Source organism: Pungitius pungitius, chromosome 5 (assembly GCF_949316345.1).
Source record: "Pungitius pungitius chromosome 5, fPunPun2.1, whole genome shotgun sequence".
Taxonomy (NCBI): domain Eukaryota; kingdom Metazoa; phylum Chordata; class Actinopteri; order Perciformes; family Gasterosteidae; genus Pungitius; species Pungitius pungitius.
In genome coordinates this window covers 20474225-20495334 of record NC_084904.1, presented here as the reverse complement: position 1 = coordinate 20495334, position 21110 = coordinate 20474225, and the positions used below count along the sequence as shown (strand labels likewise).

General features: G+C 47.1%; 1 protein-coding gene across 3 annotated transcripts; it reads right to left on the bottom strand.

The window, feature by feature from the left end:
* Positions 1-727: 727 nt before the first annotated feature.
* Positions 728-20680, bottom strand: camsap1b (calmodulin regulated spectrin-associated protein 1b). 3 transcript variants are annotated; one of them, XM_037482149.2, is made up of 19 exons: positions 20231-20680; positions 18745-18911; positions 15262-15524; positions 12681-12842; positions 11977-12057; positions 11650-11682; positions 9693-9834; positions 9314-9453; positions 9075-9171; positions 8567-8723; positions 7764-7849; positions 7549-7633; positions 4826-7091; positions 4557-4693; positions 4247-4464; positions 3824-3926; positions 3620-3732; positions 3271-3389; positions 728-2808 (listed from the first exon to the last, which is right to left on the bottom strand). In XM_037482149.2, the coding sequence occupies exons 2-19, from the start codon at positions 18908-18910 to the stop codon at positions 2512-2514; spliced, it is 4665 nt and encodes a 1554-aa protein (XP_037338046.2). In that variant the 5' UTR covers position 18911; positions 20231-20680; the 3' UTR covers positions 728-2511. The 3 variants fall into 3 exon arrangements, with proteins under 3 accessions (XP_037338046.2, XP_037338048.2, XP_037338047.2); XM_037482151.2 differs by having other exon boundaries at positions 8600-8723; XM_037482150.2 differs by lacking the exon at positions 11650-11682.
* Positions 20681-21110: the final 430 nt, after the last annotated feature.

The window sequence follows — 21110 nt, the reverse complement described above, 5'->3', positions numbered from 1 at the left end:
CATACACACCAGCTTCCAGAGGCATCCTGTTCCCGGACAGGTCCGGTGAGGGAGCTGAAGCTGCAGCGGAAGCTGAAGGTCTCCCGGGATTTCGTGACTGTGCTGCCATCTAGCGGACAGGTTGACACACTGACTGCGGCTTCATTTGACCACTTGATACGTTTTAGAAAACGCTCAAACTTTAAATCCATAGAGGTCAATATGACGACCCCCTTTTTTTGTAATAAAAGACTGTTTGGTCGACCTTCACAAAGCCTTTAGATCATCGTAGCTAAAAGTTGAGCAAGAATGATTGAGAGAAAAGAATAGGAGTTTACACAAGCAGTGGATTGGAATACGCTCATCAAAAGAAAATGTTAATATCAGTTCAAGATGTGAGGATAAACTAGGGAAGCCTCACCTGTTGGAATCACACTGCAGAACAGATACCGTCCCCCTGGTTCACAGCAAGGTTGCCGTGGTAACGAGCTGTTCCGGTTGGGTGGTGCAGTGTGAGGCGGTGAGCACCAGGTGAGTCAGGTCGTTCATTCATCGTCTCGTTAGCGTTAACCGCCGAAAAGGGAAGAAAATCATTACAGGGCTACGATGCAGCTTCGCCTGCTTGTAGAAGAAATGTGAAAAAAAAAAAAAAAAGTTCATGGTGAAGTGTTGTGCAAAGACTTAAAATCGTGTGCAAAATAAAACAGTGGTGTCTCACAAATGGACAAATCAAGCCATGAGAAAATAATAAATATGAAAAATGTGACTTTTATTCACTTGAAAATGTATTTTGTTTCAGTGCTTCCATTTGTAAAATAAATAGATGGCATGGGGTCAAAGTTAAAATCAACAAGGATGAAAAGTACTCTAGTGTAACAAAACTGGTGACCAAATGCCAGTACAATCTTTAAGTGAACATAAAAATACACTTTCATACAATTAAGGATCTGCCACTTTGTCCCCCCCCCAAAAACAAATCAAAATGCAGCAAAAGGACAAATCAAGTATTCTGGTGTTTTTGGGGACAGTAGTATGTCAACAGAGACCCTTTAAACGTCAGCACTAAGTCTTAGTGTTTGACATTAAACAATATTACGAGCGTCCAACAGCAGTGTTATCGATTAGTTCTTATGCCCATTTAAAAGGGTCAAATCCCCTACAAACAGAAAGTAAAGTGCTCGTGCAACACTTCTGGTTCTTCTCCAGGCCAACAAACGGTTTCTAAACAAAGCACTTAAGATTTTCTTTTTCAAAAGACAGAGAAGAGAACATGGCAGTAGTCATCAACGCCTTAGAGGAATGTTCTTTAATGTTGGTGTAATAACTGAACCACAGTCCCCTGTCCCGCCCACGCATACCACACCCCGTCAATCAAAGCGGTTACAGAGAGACACCAGCTCACCCATCACAAGTGTGCGTGTGTGTGTGTGTGTGTGTGTGTGTGTGTGTGTGTGGGGGGGGGGGGGTTACATTGCATGGAGGAAGCCGTCGACAAGTGTTCATGAGCGTGCACCTTTATGCGGCACGACTCAAGAGTGGAGGAGCGAGAAAACACAACTAAGCTCTAAACATCAGAGAACATCCGTTGTGATGAAAACACATATCAGCTCAGACTCTTCACCACATCGCTTCAATTATAAGAGCAATTTTTTTTAAAAGGCAGAAAGAACAGCGTCATTTCTGAACCAAAATCTATCCTTTGCCCTTCTTTTGCAGAAAAGGATGTTTGGACAAATGAAAAGTATTTAAAATGACCGTAGTGACCTCTCTCTAGTTGTTACACACACACACACCGCTAAACAACCTGCATCTAGTTTTAAACAGCGGTTGAAGGAACAGACGACAGTACCACGATGCGTGAAAGGCCAACGGATGTCTGGAGGAGACCTGAGGAGCTCCCCGCTGACACGTTGTCGTCAGGTTTCATTTTTTTGGGAGATCCCCAGTGAGGCAAATTCGGCAATGCCAGCCTGATTCGACAGATTCCACTGTCCACGCAGGAAGAGATCGTCCTTGTTGTTGTTGTTGTTGTTGTTGTTGGGACAGCAGAGCCGACTGGCAGTCCTAAAGGGTCGAGACAGAATTACCCCAATGTCTCCTCCTTTGGTACCAATGCGTCCAAAAGGAGAGGCGTCTCCACGGAGACTAGAAGGACGTTAGTGCTGCAGCGGAGCTCTTGACCAAGACAGTGCTGAACTAATAAATACTTTATGCGAAAAAAATAAAAATGTACACCCACCGCGTATGAAAGAAGAGCAGGGGGGGGGGGGGGGGGAGATGTAGCGACATGCTGGGGTTGTTGGTGGTCGTCGTCGTATAAAAACTGACTGGGAAAATCACTGGGAGAAGAGGCAAATCCAGCCGGCACCAGTCCCCCCGACCACCTGACCCACAAACCCACACACACGCACACACACGTTTCCCTAATTCCTAATTTCCGCCTCGGTCCCGGGTCTGATCAGGAAGTAAGCGAGATTGGGGGGAAAAAAAGAGGATTTGGACGAAAAGGAGGGTTTGAAATCCGACGGTCGGCTATTTTGCGCTTTTCTTTGGCACACCACCTCTCTTGGCCTGCCACAGGTGGTTGTGGATGGTCACGGCGTCCACGCTGACCGACACGGTTTTGGCGGGGATGGCGGTGAACTGCTTCCGGTCGGAGCTGTACTTGTACAGCTTGTCGATCATCTTCTTGCTGATGCTCCTGGGTCCCGTGCCCGTCAGCTTGTGGATCTCCTCTGTGTCGGGGAAGTACGAGTAGAGCGCCCGGAACTGGCAGCCGCCGTCGCGAAACAGGATCATCAGGTGGTTGGACTCGCACTTATCCAACTCCTGGAGGGGCGGGGCGTAATTAATGAGAATTAATATGTAGCACCAATAGAATGCAGTGAAGTAATGAAAAATGATTGAGAAATACACTTTGGGACATAAACTGTGCTTAATGGGCAATTTTTTTAAAGCCTTTAGCTTGACTAAACCCACAGCTCGCCCAGACCCGGGTTACGTTTTGCTGTTGGCGAGTATTTACATCAAAGATGGACTAAAGTCTCCTGCTGTGTTGTCAAAACAGCTCGTAGTTGGAGGACAGTAAGAAGTCGTACGGGTCACCTCCCTGCGACGTAAAACAATAGTGGGCAAATGAATGAAGTCTGTGCTTTTTTTAGACAACTAAACGGAATGAGGAACAGTAATGGAACTTTAAATTGTGCAGCCGTCGAGTTCATCACTTTCTTTAATCCCCTTTAAACGACAGGTATATCTGCATATTGTACAGCATTCTGGCAGAGAACTGACCTCTAGGATCTGGTTCTTCTGAGGCTCGTTGACTTTGCCCGCCAAGCAGCAGTGGGAGATCGCATTGTGGATGATCGGCTTGTTCGACTTGGCGCTGGGCTCTTTAAAAAGTTTGGGACCTAAAAAAGGAGAAAAGCCAGTTAGATCAGAGTAATTAATCAGATGACTGTATTTAAGCTGCAGCTAACAACACTCCATGCAATAGTTTCCTCTGCAGGAAACACTTGTGTTCTGAAAATGAGGAAAAGCAACACAGGACACAATGAGCTTTTCTTCCCTGATCAATGAATCACTGTCACAAACTCACAGAGTGTAAGACAGCAAAATAAAAGGTGTGCACGGCGCTCACCGGTATATTCGGCCATGGAGGTGATGGAGGACGCGGTGGAGCCGTTGTCCCAGTCCCTTTCTGCGGTTCGACTGTTGTTACGACTGCCGGGGAACGACTCCACCGAGTCGCAGCTGGAAGACACAGAAGACACAGAACACACTGTAACTATCCAAAACATTAAGAAAAACAGACCACATAGAACTTCACTGACTAGCGGCTTACCGCTGAGAGCCGGCCCCTCCGGAGTGGACGCTGTCGGCCTCGTTGGTCGCCGCGGAGGCCAGCGACAGGTTGGAGCCCGATTGGGCGTTGCTCAGGTTGTCGGCTGTGTCAAACAGAGTTGGTTAGTTTGTCGTTTCCAGTCAAAAGAACTGAATCTGTCTCTGTCTCTTTCTGCTAAGCAGCATTTTATTTAGGCATTTCTATTTATTTTGGATTTTCTGTTTAAGCCCCTTACTTCTTCCAAGATGAATTCAGGCTCCACTAAACAGTGTTTCCAAGGCAACCGTCAGTATTTCTCCATTTGATATTAAACCCATCATTTAATCCAAAGAAGTTTGTGTCAGAGAGGACAATAACAGCAGAACCTGTGTTATTGGCCCAAAGCTCCAAATGTGACAGTTAAATGTCTGACGATCATCTTACGTGTGGAAGAAGAGCTTTTGGAGAAATTGTCGCCCAGAGACTCCTCTCTGAAGACCGACTTGGGCCGGTGCTTCTGCTTGAGTTTGGGGGTTTTGGGCTTCACAAGGCCTTGTTCCTCGAACATCTCCTGCTGCTTCCTCCGCAGATAGTCCTGCTTTATCAGCTCCCGCCGCGTCTTCTCATCTTCTTTACGCAGGCGGTCCTCCTCGGCCTTCCGTCTGGTTTGGAATCCAAACGACATTGTTAGCATCGTTTTATTTCTTTCGGGACAAACAAAAACTAAATCTTCTACTAATGTGGACAGGTTTACCGGACTTCGTCCCGTTTCAGCTCCGATTCCGATTCCAGTTGTTGCTTTCTGAGTCGAGCCTCCTCTGCTTTCTTCTGCTGCTTCAGCAAGAACGCCGCTCTCTTCTTAGCAAGCTCATCCTCCGCCTTCTGTTCATCCTACAAAGAAACAAAAAAAACAAAAACATGACACTTGATCTATTGTTGGGACAAACGGCTAGATTCAAATTTCAAAATCAACCAAGGCAAATCATATATTCCCGTTCACCAAGGAGAATTTAAAGGCATTACCTTGAAGAAGAAGCCCATGACTGACTTCTGCTCTCCGTCACCTTCTGGCGAGTCCTCGCCATCTTCCCCGTCCTCGGGGGCTTTGAGCACGGACAGGTCGACCTCGATCAGCGTGGCTCTGCTGCGCTGCAGCTCGTCCGAGGGGACGTTCTCCTTCCCCGAGCCGTCTGAGGAGTTGAGGTCGGACCCCCTCGGGGAGCCGGACAGGCACTCGTCAAACAACAAGTCCGGGGAAGCCGCCGCCGCCGCCGCCGGGTCCACGCGGGTCGGCAGGCGAAGGTTGGCCTCGTCGTGAAGGCGGAAGTTGACGCTGCGAGCGTGGCCGGCGCCCGGCCGGTCGATGGCGTCTCCCGAGGGGGGGTTCCTGGGGCTGTCGGGCTGCTCGGCCCTGGGGGACCTGCCCCCAGCCGACGGCTTCGGGTGGGACGACGTCTCCGCCCCGCTCTTGGTCGGGGTGAGGGCCCGGGTGGTCTGGCGGCCCGGCTCCTTGGATATCTTGAGCTCCGACGGTTTGGATCGGGGTCCCCGGCCCGAGCTCAGCTTGGGGGGTTTCCTGGTGGGAGTGACGCTCCCGCCGCCGGAGATGTGCTCCACGAAGTGAAAGCCGGCCTTTCCCTTCGAGTCGGCGTTTTTGTCGGCCGTGACGGGCGCAGCCGGCGGCGCGGCGGACGGGGGCGGCGCGTTCTGTTTCATCAGCATGTCCTGCTGCATGGACAGCTGCATCATCTGCTGCTGGATGCTGCCGATGGCGTCGTTCAACAGATCGATGGAGCGGCTGCACTCGTTTAGGTCCAACTCCTCTTCCACATAGAAGCTGCTGCTGGGCTCCTTCTTTTCTGTGTCCGGGGCACCTGGCGAGGTGGCTACCGTCGCCGCTTTATCCCCCCTCAGGGCGCCGACGCACGTGTCGTCTTTACTTGAGGGCGGCCTCTCCGCACTGAGCTCCACCCTGGAGACGTCGGCTCTGAGCGGGTTGGGTAACGTGTCGCTTTTGCCAGCGCCACCCTTCTTGACGATGTGCAGGAACGCCGCCTTCCCCAGCTTCTGCCGCTGCCGCGCCGACAGCACTTCCATTTTCTTCTTCTGGTGCTCGATGGCGCGTCGTTTCTCCTCTAGCTGCATGCGGAGCTGGACAATTTCAGAAGCCAGTACATTGGAACCGCCGCCATCGCGGATGCATCCTCCCGAGGGGGACGAGGGGCTCTGGTCCCGTTTGAGCCTCCAGGAGGAAGCCAGGGGCCCGCTGCTTTCTGATCCATCCGGAGTAGTCCGTTGGGAGCTGGAGGCACTGGAGCGCAGGTCATGGTTGCTGCCGAAGCGCTGCTGCTGGGCCTTGCGCTCGGCAAAGGAGGTCATGCGCACGCTGCCGCTGGCCTGGGAGTGACCGCTGAGACAAGGGCTGGAGCGACCGCTGCCACCGTTCATGTCTTTGTCCTCGTGCTCTTTCACGTTCATGTCCTCTTGGAGTTTGGCTGATTCTTCTTCATCATTAGGAGCTTTCCTGGACCAGTTGGGGTCTTTAGTGGTAAGAGCTTCATCCAGATCCTCCTCCTCCTCCTCCTCCTCATCCAGGTCTTCCAGCTCAGTGTCCAGGGCGGGCTTTGGTTCTTCAGAATCCGAGCGGAGGTAGAAGCCCTCAGGCGGTTCTCTGGACGAGGGCTCCACACTGGTAACAAGGGGGCAGAAATCCCCCTGACCGCGTTGAGGCTCCCCCGACGAGTCAGACAGCTCACCCGGAGGGGGGAAGGTTTGGCTCAAGCCGCAGGGGGCTTTCCTACGAACGGCGGCCGTAGATCCGTCTCCTCGGCGTAGGGAGCCCCTTCCCGAAACGTGGGGCCCCTCGCCACTCTCCTCCTGCTTGTTTGGACATACAGACTTCTCCTTCGCCGTTTTGATCACAGAAGGCATCAGTGGTTCTAGGTAAAAGCCATCGGGTGCAGGCGTGGACTCCGTGGCTGGTTTGGGCCCCGCCGCGGCAGTTGCTCGCGTCCCGTCGACCCGTTTGGGGCCGCCGGGAGAATCGGGCCTCGCAACCGCAGCTAAAGTCTCTTCCCCATCCTCGATGTGGACGTTCGCCAGGAGGCCGTGGCCGTTGAGTCGGCGCACGGCGGTCTGCGCAGACGTCTGGTGTTTGGGCGTGACGACGTTGGACGCCAGGCTGTCCTTGCTTATGGAGCGAGCGAGACTCACACTGTCCCCAGAGGCCACGTCTGCGTCGCTGTCTGTGGCCGAATGGAACATGTAGGGGTTCAGCGTGGACACCGGTCTGCAGAAGGACATAAGGAGAGAAATGTGAGCATAATATAGAGCTCGCAATATTTGCCACATACGTTGAATTAAACTACTTTTATTGTCGCTGCTTTTTTATTAGAGATGCACAAATTGCCATTTTTATGCAGCTTTTGATTTATAAACTCAAATAAACAGGTCAGTTGTGAGGGAGAAATATAATTTTACACAGAAAAAATATTCACCGTATAAATTCTATGGTAGACGCTAGGATGGACAAAGGTGAACCTCTAACCAGAGCACATTTGCATCGATTACTATTTAAATATTTATGAGCAGATTTACTACACAGCCCACTGAGCTTTACAAAAGGTGTCATCTTCTCACCTTCAGAGTAGTGCATGGACTGCCAAATAGAAACGCGTTATTTTAAATCAAAACCCTGGGTACAACCATTTGTTTTATACTAGAGGTTTTAAATTTGAGCTACGTACCTCTGCCTCTTGTCGGGCCACGCGACAACAGACGCTCGTGGCTGGCCGTCCATTTGAGTCAGGGAGTTGGAGCGGTTTCTGAGACCTTACAAGAAACCGACACAAAAGCAACAAATGTAAAAACAAATACGAACAGCTGCGAGTCACACTCATATTGATCGGTTAGCGTTCAAAGGGTAGCAAAAAAAAACACAACAAAAAAAACTTGTCCGCACCTGCACCATCTTCTCCATGCTGCTTTTGTTGCCTCTGTCGGAGGGGCAGGAGCGGGTGGGATGGACTGAAGGTTGGGCCGCCTTTACTAAAAGCCCCCCCCCCCCAAAAAAAGAACAGAATATAATACTGTCTTTCAAACACTATTGATTATTTGTCAACACAGAACAAAAGGAAAATACTTTTTACAGGCAACAAACAAGAAAGTCGCATGATTAAGCTGACAGGTTAGGATCCTTTAAAGCTGGAGTGCAGGACTTCACACACACTGCTGATTAAGCCAAGCCCTGCCAGGTAAAGTTGTGGTGCCTGGTTACTTCCATAGATTTCCCACGCTGGTGCATGCATGCCTAAAATGAGTTCACCCCACCTCCCTTGGCACGAGGGGTGATCTTTACAAGTGTCCCTTTATATATTTCTCCTTTTTTTGTTGCTTTAATTTGACCCAGATCATTTCTTATTATCTAGAGCATCAAGTTCAGAAGCTTTTCTTTGCTTCTGAAAAGCTGCCACAATAGCTTCCACCATTCCCCCTGTATGGTAACCTATCCAGTGCCAGACAGCTTTAAGATAGCGAGCCTAAGCGCTTACCAAACACAAAGACAAAATGCAATAATCAGCTTAGCATCGTGCACATCCTCATTCATTCTGGTGTGGTGAAAAGAGGGTTAGGGGCGTGAGGCACATGAGAACGAAGGTCAGACAACGCTGCATATCTACCCATCCTTCTAGGGCTACTGTTACTGGTTAGGAGACGGGATCACGAAGAGGCGGAACAACATAAATTGCGAGAGAGAAGACTTACAGGGGGTCAGAGTCTTCAGGGTGCAGGAAGTACCTGTTGCCGACATCGGGGCTGCTCGGGTTATCGGCCGAACCGGGGCTGGCCAGGAAGCTGCGCTTGGTGGCGTTGGAGATAGGCACTGATGGGCGGGCACTCTTGGGCTGAGCAACGGCTCGAGCTGTATAAAAAGGAGGGAGCCTCGTTTCAACACTTGCGTGTTCTGCTGCTCAATGGTTTCTGCAGCTTGAAAAGCTAATTCTAGCAGTAACTTAAAAAATCTCAACAAACTTAATGTGATCCAAATATAATAATAGAAAAAAAAGACACTTTAATTGCAAGCATGCTATATATATTTGACAAATATCACATCTGAAAAAATTCAAGGGAAGATAAAGAAGTTTAATTTGATACTTGATGAGTACACCAAGTTACTAGTCTGGAAGAACGGTTGCGGTAGCTGTAGTGTTTAAACTCGTTACTCAGAGATTCAAAGGAAGATTTACGCGTTGTGATCATCACAGTTTCTTACCATCTTTGAACTCTTGGACATCTCTGGGCTGGACAAACTCTGGCTTGACCGTCTCAAACCACCAGAAGAGCTCAGCGATGAACACCATCACGTTGTGCTACGTAGAGAGCATAAGACACGTTGTACCAATATACAAAGCAGGTAAAACTGTGAAACTGTTGAATAGCTGGCTTTTTTTAATTACACTTTAAAAGTACATTTTTTGATAGCAAATGATTATAATGCCACTTTTATAATACCTTGAGCACAAGCGGCGAGTAGAGCATGTCCTCTATGGTCAGATAGAAACTTTTATTCAGATACACGTTGGCAAACTCTTTGAGTAGATGAATGTTGTACAAGCTATCCGCAATGGAGGGGACTTCCTTCAGGCAAATATCTGGTGAGACAAGCAGAGAGCAGTCAGATTGGGACACAACTCAAAGAACTGCTGGCTATAAATGTCTCACTCCCTGGACTGGGACAGTAAGCCGTGTGCAAGTGCCAAATATAGTCATCACACATGGATATTAAATTCTATGTCTTAGCAGAGAAAGCTCTTCTTTGATAACTACAATTTAGCTCTTGTGTGGGGGTCTGTAAGTGTGCGACAGTGCATGCATGCAGGCCCATGCATACCCTCTAGCTTCATGAGGTCTGGGCAATAGTAGTTGACCACGGTGAGCAGTGCGGCTCCGTCACAAACATCTCTCATCAGGTTTTCCAGCAGGGGGAAGAAGGGCAGCTGACGGCCCGAAGCGTGCTCCCGGCGATACCGTACCTAACCACGAGGGGGAGAGGGCTTCATGAGAAGGAGAGCAACAGCAGCTACAAACACCACGATGGTACCAAGGACAGATTAAATCCTGTCCTAAATGCATTGACTAGTGTCACAAGCACCCATCTCTTTCATTGTGAGATTCACGGCTGAACAAGGCATATATATTGATCCGATTTTTCACTTTGGTTTGCTTAAGGCTTTTAAGAATCAAATATTGGTTGGATTTCCTGAAATATTGTATTTAATACAAGATCATAGTACTAGACAAAGCCTCACTGCGTGTGATCAAGCAGTTAAGGGAAAACCCCAAAGGCCTGGGTATCTGTGAGGAGATGGAGGTGTTGAGAGCAGTGATATGAACGGTGGATGGTCAGCCTCAATGGAAGGTCGGCTGGCAGAGGAGCCCAGTTAGACTGAGCAGTGGGACCCAGCTGAGTGGGACGGAAACTGGGGTAATCTCTGTCCCACTTAAGGGCAAAGAGTGTGCAGCAAGTACGGGAACTCACTCACTACAGATGCAATAGACTCTGGCTACAGACGCTAAACGGCTGGTAAGGAGGGGCCTTTACAAATGGAAAACAAGCACCGATGGATAAAGTACAAGACAATCAGATAATATCGGCTGAAAGTTGTCTGCAACCATTACAGAAACTGGAAATGGAAATCAATTACAGACCTACATACAAGTTGGAGCAACACAAATATAAATCAACCTGGTGCTGCTGCTTGTAACTCCAAACTCTTCACCTACATATTCAGCTAGTAGAAGTTGAACTCAACTCTGTATTTAATGACTATTCCACCGGAGATTTCTGTTGCTGAATAAAAGGAATTTGGAAATGCAGATTGCATTAGCCTTAGCAGAGAACTATTTGCATACTGTGATGCATAAGTGGAAATTAAATAAGAATCAAAGTAGGTTGGTTCACCAAAGGCCACTGACAAGAGGATTTGCTCATTGGGTATCTTGTTGATTGAAAAATATCTCTAAAAGGACCCTCCAATAAAATAGATCAAAGCTTTATTTTAAACACCCTGATCAAAAACGAAAAAACTTGGCACAGAAACTACAGGACGACTATTGACGATTTAAGAAGATCACATCAAAACACAGAAAACTAGACCAACTCTACAAAAGGCAGCTTTCATCAAGTCACAGCCAATACTTCCATTCAAACTTCAGGAACTTCACCACAGACTACGCTCTACATAAAAATAAACTTGCCCTGACAAAGAGGGACCACCGTACCGCGTCAAAGAGCTCCAGCATGCAATGGGCCAGCCCGTGCACAACATCGGGCTAACGCACACAGAAGAGAGCAGAGATGATGTCAGCAGAGACCGTGTGCACTCAGGAAACAGTGGGTCGGAGCAGAAGAGCGAGAGCGAATGGCCGGAGGGGGGGGGGGTGGATGACAAAGCAGATCAGTGAGAGGAGGTGGCCTGGGATGGGACGCTAAAGAAGCCAAGGAGAGGCGGAGGCATGGATTTACCACACACACACACGGCAAATCAACCTAGCGTACTTGAGCTTGTAATGAGGTGGCGCTCGTGGTGAGGCTCAACGAATATCTTTTGAACACTTCACAACAGGTCGGTGTAGCCTTACACCCGGGTGCGACGTGTTTGCACCTTTTTCCGAGCCGGGCTACAAGCAGCACAGAATGAGCCTGAATGAGCCATGGTTGGGTGTTTGTGTGCATGTGGGTGCGCGCACATCAACACAATACTCCGCGTGCAACGGGGAGAGAGGAAAGAGGATGGGGGTTATGGGCGGTGGGGTGGGTGGGGATTGGCTGCTGGCATCCAACTTACAGGGACTAGCTTCCAATACCATTTGGAGGGAGACTATCCAGTTTGCAGGAATAAGAGAGGGGAGGGAGGGACAGATGAGGAACAGGAGCAGACGTTAACAGGTCAGAGGAGACAAAAGGATCCGATCCGCTTAGAGTGTAAACAGAAAACCAGAGCAACTTCAAACCCAACAGCATTCCTTCCAGCAAAACTAAGCGATTTTGTTTTTGAAAAAGATCCGCAGCGATGACACCTAGATTGAACAGTATTATGAAGCTACTGGCAGATATGAGTCAGTCATTCTAGCGGTGCTATTTGTTTTGCGGGAGACGCAGGGAGTGGCTCTACCTTTTGGTGGCTGGGAGATTCCAGGGGGTGGTGCTTGACTTTGTGCTCCCTTTCTGTTATCTCCCTCATCTTCGTGTTCACCTGCAGCAGAAATAAGGAGGGTGTTTACAGAAACCAGATTATCCAGAGGACTGAAGAATGTGTTTACATGCACGGCAGTGAGCCAGCTCACCAAAGTCTGAGTGCATGCTCAACCTTACTTAAGAAGTTACCTTACTTGTTTTAAAAGTTTCCTTTTTTTTTTCTTCCTCGAGGCATAGTTCCTGTGACTGCACAGCGGAAATGTGATTGAATTCTACAAATTGTCAATTATTTACTGGTGGTGATATTTGACGTGTACACATTGATAGACACGTTTTATGGGCTGAATATTGAATAACTGGTCATCGTGATTATTATTGGACACACTGAGTCACATCTTTTGCAGCTCACCTATAATGTCAGCGTGAAACATTATTCATACAGAACCATAGACACATGTCATTTTGTTTTTGGCAAGATGTAAGCCCTTATTTTAGGTTTGAATGACGTCTTACATCCCATTAGTGTCTAGATGAGGGGTTAGACAATTGTAGGTTACATTTATTCCGTCACACAGCACATCAGCAGCTGATGTTAGACACACCCGATGCAGCCTTTCTAGTTGTACATGCATTGCCTGCCTACATCTGTGTGTGTGTGTGTGTGTGTGCGCTCTCTCCAACCTTGTTGATCCAGAAAACCATAGCGTCCTCCAGGTCAAAGGGCAGCTCCTTGGAGGCACTGAAGGTGGAGAAGCGCTTGACAGAAGCCACCACTTTCTCGATGCTGATCATCTCCACGGTGTAAGCCATCATGAGGGCATCGATCATCGGCATGTGAGCGCTCTGGGTGAGAAGAAAACCGGAAGAGGGGACAATCCGATTTCAGTGTTTGTCCTACCATTACATACACAGGGCCTTCACAGAATGTTATTTTGTACCATTGCACATATCAAAATAGGATTATTGCTCTGTGGATTTGATTAGGGAATAGTTAAAATAACATACTTCATGGCACAAAATTGTTTTCTTCTATTTTTGGAACTTCCAATCAAAATAAATGGCCAACACAACATGTTGAAAACAAAAGACAGTCCAAATAAAATCCTGTCACCCATGTCAGAGCAATGAGAACCAGTTGGTTTCAAGCATAAACTTATTGTTATTTTGCTGATATTGAACAATTATTTGAAGGTCACTACGTAATGAAAATAGTCAGTCAGACCACAGTGAATTCTGGGAAGGAACAGACGTCATTGTGTGAAGACAAATGAATGCGATCAACGGATAAGGACGCCGTCTCATTCAGAATCCTAGTGGGACAATCCTGAGGTTCAGACACAAAAGCTTGAAATAGCCGGTCACGGTTTAATCAAAGGTGACACTTCTCATTTAGCTCAGTGGGTGTCCGCCCTTAAACCTGCTCTCTATATCATAATGAAACCAAGAGGCCCAGCAGGGGTGTATACCCACTGTAAGAGGGCAAACATCTAGTTCCTACCAGTGAAATAGTCTCCTTCATAGCCAGGGAGGGAGAGAACACAATTGCAAAACACAATTTTGGTAGCCGGCCTCTTTTTGTGATTCTCATTCTACGCAAGAGTCTATTGCTAAATGGTCTTTACTCGTCCACAACATCACGATGATGCTGCACTTAAATCCTTTATAAAGCAAATGCATACATGCCGTTGTTTTAATCAGTGCTTCTTGTAATGTATTGCTGCCTTAATCCAATTGATGATGCAAGTGCAGAGAGGTTAGGATCATTAACACAAAGAATGAGAGCTATGAGAGGATTGCAGACAGGATTAAGACTGTGCTTAAAAGGAAGCTAAAGGCTGCTCATGTTTTGCTGGCTCATTGGATTCACTCATATACTAGCTCCTGTTTAGCTGAGATTCATTTTTCAAAAAGCAATTAGAACTTCATATAAATTATTGTTGCTTTAAACTTCCACAATCGCTGTTGCACAAATGACACAAAAAAAATCCCTATAATACATTAAGCCCCCAAAAGTAATGCTAATGCAAATACATGCTAATAAATAGACAAAATGTAACAGCATGATGCGCTGAATCTTTTGTCACTCTACTCTTCATTGGTGCAGCCCCATGGAAAGGGCTGCTGTTGCCCTGAGCTGTGTATGACAGACAGACAGAGAGACAGAGAGACAGAGAGACAGACAGAATGCAGATGCATACATACATACAAAGCTTTAAGTAGTCTGAAGAGGGCTTCTCAAGGCTTTACAAGCACAGCGGTTTCCCCAAGAGTCAGACAAGGCACCCAAACACAAGTAGAAAAACGCTGCTATGGAAACACCTTGTCAAGTCAGCAAACCCAGAGGGGGAGGGGATCTGGGCGGGGGGAGGGGTTCCAACAGGCTATCAGAGATAAGCAGAGTCCTGCTTGGGATTTTCCATCGCCTTCACAGGGCTTTGTGTCTGGCTACCGGCATGGATTATTTTGTCAGACAGCTAACAGGAAAAGTAGACTAGCCACAGCCTGCAGAGACGAGGCTTGCCCAACACCATAGCGGGTTGCCATGGTAACAAAAAGGGTAAGAAAATGGTTGCGAGCAACTGAGCTGCCTGGCATTCATTCAACCGCTTGTTAAGTGAAATTGGGAGACATTGGACGACAGAGGGCGTGGAGGGAGGGCTGCTCTGTACTTCATTCACGATGCTCTGGCGTGGTGCTGTTGACTCAGGTGATCACATTCAGACTCAAGCTACCAGGTAGAGACACAATAAGGGATAAAGGCTTTTTTTTTAAACTGGGCATTCAATTATGAAAAAAAGGGATGAATTTCCTAAGAGCAAGCCTTCAGTAAATGCTTCTAACAGACAAAAACCACCAAAAACTAAATCTATTCTCAGAAGTATTAGCGCAGGAGTTACCCTCTTAACAGTGATGATTAGACTGCATGTTCTGAGAAAGGAGATTTTTTCATTGAACTAGATAAAATGCTTGTTCTAAGAGCAGATATGTGAAAAATTATATTGAAATGTTTTTAAGAGCCAAAGAACATTTGACTAGCAAGACTAACTTGAAAGGATGAATAAATGATCTTGAGAAAGCTCCAGTAAGTCGAGCAGAAGAACTCCGGCATCATTTCAAAAAAAGAAAAACAGAAAAAAAGATTGATTTCACTACTAAATCCCAATAAAAGCAGTAGCCACTTTTACTGCCTACACTACGGTGAAATAAAACACATCAGCAGGAATCTCTCTCGTCCATCTCAACCCTGAGCCGCTCCACTCACCATTTTGATGGGCGCACAGGCCAGGTCTTCGTCTGTGACCGGTGTGTCGTCACTTTCCACAACATATATGCCCTTCCTGGAGAGCGACTGGATGACCGAGAGGTGGGACTCAAGAGACGCCGCCTGCTCCGTCTTGAGGATGAGGGAACAGACCCGGCAGTAGAGCTCGCAGGACAGCAGCAGGTGGATGACAGGCGGCTTTATGTGTTCTTGGTCGTACTGGTCTGTGTAGAAGGGGTCCCTTAAGTCCTCTGGAATATGGTCTGCAACGGAGAGGGGGGCGAGGTGAACCACGACGCATTGCCATGTGCCCCTAAAGTAGTGTGTGCAGTTTGAATCAAAGACATTCATACGGGTCAGCTGGTGAGATAACAATATAATAAGACACCGACAGGAAGATTATTTAGTGACACCATGCTACAAGAATGAATTAAGTTTCCAGGTACTATTAGTTCTATTTACTTGGCGCAAACAGGAACATTTTAGGGTTAGAAGTCACAAGCTATTCATTAAGAGGAACATTGTTCCAGCAGAGTGCTCGTGGAAGTGGGTCTCTCAAGTGAATCTGTGAGCTTTTCCTGCAACGAATTAACAGTGCCTCAAAAAAAAAAAAAAAAAAAAAATGACATACACTAGAGCCTGTTGCTTTGGATGTGAGGTCACTCTCAAAACCAGAAATCACAGCCATATAAGGGCGAGGGATGGAGCGCTTGACTTGAGGCATGCACAAACCAAGTTTATACTGCGTTGTAATCCACACAGAGGCCTAAAATAGCCCTAAAATGATGCACAAAACATTACCTAAACCCTGCACCTCACAAACTGGTGCGAGGAGGAAAGCACCCCGCTCCGTTAAATCGGCTTTAGCTCCAGTAACACAGCATAAAGCTGTATGTGTGCATGCAATGTGTTAGTGCCTGCTCTGAATGGAGAGCAATCTCCTGCTCATGATAACAGGAAGTCAGGCCAGAGGAGACAATAATGCATCAAATTAGACTGTAGGGATGTCCTGATCAATTTTTTTTGTAATATTTTATACAAAACTACTGTGAGCCTTTGGTATGATGTATCAAATCCCTTTGTCAATGCAATAATGAAGACATGTTGTAATGGAAGAGAGATAAAAGGTATCAAACAGGAAATATTTTGCATGCAGCCCTTGTCAGTAGCTGCTAATGCTGCAGTCACATTGATCCTACACGCTGTATTCCACATGCCTCCTCGCTAGGTTATCTGCCTCCATAAACATGGTGCAAATTAGCATGTCATTGTTCAACAGCACAAATCTATTACAAACACGGCCCCCAGTGGCGCGGGTCGTTCCTGGACAGCTGCATCAGAGTGTATGAACACATTAGAACAGTGGGAATGATTGTGTATGGAAACAAAGGGGTCTGGCTAGGGCCAGACTTCACGTTTGACTTCATTCCTAAGATGCTGATGCTGTGTGGCAGCTAACCCCCCCCCCCAACCCAATGAAACGTCCTGCCACCAGGCTGAAAAATCTACTAACTGGCATGTACACCCCAGATGTATTACGGCAGGTTTAGCTAACCGTGAGCAGCACCACGACGCGATCTGCACAAGCAGGGGAAGAGCGAGGCAGAGACATGTGCTCCCTCTCTCTGTGTCTGGCTGTCGCTCGGGGCCGGGAGCGGCTGTGGGACGTGGAGCGGGCAGCAGCACAGGGGAACACGACGTAGACGAACACAACATGCACGATCAAAGACTAAACATCAGCCCCACTTTTGTTAAGAAGAACTACGTCACGGTTTTGTGTCTGTCAGTAAATGAGATGAGCCGAGCTAGTAACTGAGCAACATCAGCTACGTGGCAGACATCATATGAGCCATGGGATGAAAAATAAATGAGAATTGCAGCTGCAGCGGAGAGTTGAATCTCTCTCGGCTGCCGGAATGTGTGTTTTCTATTTCTATAGAACAGCATCTCCGCCCATCTTCATCAGTGATGCATCATTAATATGTTTGTAGGTTCTGGCCTGCTCGCTTCCCCGGGCCAATGACAACAGACCGTGAATTGAGCAAATGACAACAAACTGAGCCTGTAAAATACCTTACAGCAATCGGCTGGGCTAAAATAAGAAAAATAAATTGGGCTAAAGAGACTAGATTTCCAGCCAAGACCTGGATCACTATTAAAACTCCAATCTCACTGACTCGCTTCATCGGCCATTACAAAATCTGGGTAATGACCACTGATATACAAGAGACTGCAGAATACAAAAGGAAGTAATTTGTCCAGAGACTACACTGATAGACACGCATATCAGCAAATAAAGGGCAGTGTGCCTCCGATAACTAAGAACTACACTGACATAGCTTCACTTCTGTGATTAGGAAAAGACACGGTGCAACAAACCAAAAAGGCATGTAGCAGCCTGCAGTAAAAACAATAGCCCCTTTCTGTGATGTTGACCTAGGAACCTTTTCGGAAGCTTAAACACATGCCAAACATCAGGATGTTCCCTGTTGGCAGGTCTGACTTAAGACGCTAAAAATGTATCATCCGAGCGAGGCCCCTCCAAGAAAAATGCAGCCCATGGTCTCACACCACGGAAAACATTTCAGTGTTTCCCTCGGGCTGGAGGGTGCTCACCTGGTTGTGCACGTTTCGCAGTGGAAAGTTTTAAATGTAAAAAAAAAAGAGAAAAAAAAAAAACCTTTGAGACTTTTTATTTTAGTCAATTCGTTTTAATGAAAGTGGCATTAATTGAAATGGTGCTATGATAATATTACAAGAACAGTTTTTTTTCCAGAGGGACTTAATACAACAAACACTTCAAATGTTGGATGATATGCACTTGATTTCACAAACTATGACTGCTGAATCCTCATATTAGTGTATGGCCATTAACAACATGAAGAATGAGCAGCAAGCAAAGCTAGTTTCCAAATGAGTTTGTTGTCCTTAAATCCATTAAACTCATCCAGCAAGCACAGACAAGAGGAAAATCCAGCCTAAATACTCCAACTATTGCTGATAGCTTCTTAACAGTGGATGGGAGTGACTGGCAGTGCGGATCAGTATTTTCCATGCTGCGAGTCCAGTCCAACAAATATAGCCTAATCCCCAGTGCCTGTCACTCAGTCTGATTCGGGTTCAAACTCCAAACTCCGGCCAACCAACAAGAATGAAAGGATGCGATGAGTCAGTAAGGGAGGCTTCAGTTGCCATGTGTCATGGGGGGTATTACTGTAGACTCGCGTGTGCACATGATATTTATCCCTCTTTTCCCCATCACCACTGACATTTAAAACTGCTGATGGCAGTGTGTGGATAAGAGTTAACACCTTGCTTCAACCACAGCATCTGAAATAACTACGAGAACGTGAAGGAAAACATTGAGCAGATTGTGCAATCACACAAATGTGTTACCTAGGTTATTGATATTAAGTCACGCAGTATAGCTAAATGTAAATCTAAGAAAAAGTGTGTAGCATGAATGTCAATTGAATTACTTACCGATGCCATAGGCTTTGGCAAACAGCCACCGCAGGTTGGCAGCTATCTTTGCTCGGGCAGAGTCGTACATCTCCAGCGGTACGACGTCCATCGGGCCTTCTGCAGCCGCAGCCAAATCCACTTTTCTCCTGGTACTGGCCCCACCGGCACACAAGTCAACCTCCATCCTTAAAAAAAAAAAAAAAAAAACATAAATAGGATTGTAACATAGTGCTGAGTAATATTCAAACAAACAATGAGCCATCTCAACTGTACTAAATTGCACTTTAACTGGCAAGTGTCTAGAGGCTCCAACAGAGGGATTATTCAATGAGCAACCAAATTAAATCCCCGTCTGGTGATTGCGGATTATAAAAAGGAAAGTGCCGTTTTGGGTGCCGCTGTTAATCCTCCCTGTAGCAGTAAATTAGGCTTATATCTTGTGGTAGAGACACAAGTAACAGAGCAGCATCCTCCCAGCTGGCCTGATCACATTCATTATGTCGAATGCTTGATGACAGAGAGGAAGCAATGGGTGTGCAATTAGCCATGAATGACGGAAAACATCAATTAAACTCTCTGGTCATTTATTTACATTGTGGCAAGCACACACATGTACTGTGTAATAATCCACAAATGCAAAGTGAAAATGTTTCTAATTATCACTCTGAAAGGGCATATTTTGGCCACTAAGAAGCAACTTTACAGACGGTTATAAAAACAAACTCCTCACGGTGATATACAGACAGGTTGTTTTTAAATGGTCGGTTTCGCTTCGAAGAACACCACCTTGTTTGGAACAACAGGTCCTGTGCCGCCACACAGTATTATTAGCATTACGTGGAGTCTGCAGCAGGAGCAGACGTGTGGTTACAATCAGTGCTGAAGTTAAATGAAAGCACTCTCGCTTTCAACCGTAAACGTCACCATCACACTGACCGGTTCCACGCTGCAACTAAGACGCCGGGCGGATTTTCATGGTAAATCCCCCCTGAACTTAAAAGTGAGCTAAATGGAACATGTGGAAGGCAACCTGCTGACACTAGTTATGATAGGATGGCAACTCTGACAAAAACAAGTGCGTACACCTGCTCACGGATACACCCGCACTAAGGTCCTTTATTACGACAGAAAAAAAGTAATCAGTGCTTGGCAGTGTCAATGCCGTGTTAACGTTACCTGTAGAGTGCTAACTGGGCATCAACGTCACCTTACCACCTGGTCACCATTAACGGCCCAACGCTGGCTAGATGAAAGAAGCTAACGTTGGGTGGTGGCTAATTAACGACACTAGCTACATGAAGCTGTGCCATTAGAGCGCCTTCAATTACACAAGAGCCGTCGGGGGGGGGGGGTGGACGACAACGTAACGTGACACATTTGCTTCACGTTAGCTGGACGGCTAAATGTAAAGCGGCTAAAGTCCACAACCCGCTAACCGTTAGCTCGCTAGCGAGTCCCGTAACATCCACAAGAGCGTGACGTCGGCGTGCCGGGGAGACGTTACCTTGAAAAGGTGCGGTGTCTCCCAAGGCGCCGTTTGGTTCCTTATCCGAGGGTCTTTACGGCTCCGCAGTGGCCCGCTGGGTAGAAAATACACCAGCAGCAGCGACGCATCATAGCCAGCTAATAATGCTAGCGAGGGAGGCGAGCCTGGCGTGGTCTCCTCCCAGCAACGGGACCCGAATCGCGGCCTGTGCGACTGCCGCTCCGCGGCGGGCTTTCAGCTCAAGCGAACGCCAGGTTTTAAGGGAAGGGAAGGGCTCTCCCGTGAAGCAATACGACGCACGGGGGGCTGTTCCGATGGGGAAATTCCTATCTCTGTATTAAACGCCTCATTTTAGCTAACAGAAAACAAAACACACATAATTGGCTCGCTTGGTCTGCCGCTGGAAGCGGTGGTGTGTTCGCGCTCTGCTCGTGGTGGAAACGTAATTACCGTCCCAGGATTCGTGGAAGCAGGGACTGCGCATGCGCGATTACCTGCCAGCGCACTGTTTAATAAACCAACCGTCAATAATATGTCGCACAGTGGTACAGACGGCCGACTCACTCCCCTTATTAGATTTCGTTCGGTTTGTTTTGAACCTAAAACAATGACGTGGCTCATTTCATGGCTACATACTAAATCTGCTTTTTTTTCCTACCAGACTCCTGCTGAGATATTTGCTTAACACGTTGAGTAAAACCACTCGCATGCCCAGTTGTTGCTTCCTTTTTATTATTTCTTCTCTTCAGTTTGAATTGATCACAATGTGCGTCCACGTTTCTGTTGTTGTAGTTGGGACATTGACGAATGACGCCACCTAGTGGGGAAATGTGGTAAATATCCTCAAAAGCAGCGTAGTCTCTTATTAAAAGTTTCATTTGCAAATAGAAATATGAAT

Coding starts and splice junctions, on each gene's coding strand:
- camsap1b (XM_037482149.2), bottom strand. CDS start 18,910: ATGGAGGTTGACTTGTGTGCCGGTGGGGCCAGTACCAGGAGAAAAGTG. Junction 9,454..9,692: donor AGACCTCATGAAGCTAGAGG/GTATGCATGGGC, acceptor TTGTCTCACCAG/ATATTTGCCTGAAGGAAGTC. Junction 3,390..3,619: donor CTCCATGGCCGAATATACCG/GTGAGCGCCGTG, acceptor CTCCTTTTTTAG/GTCCCAAACTTTTTAAAGAG.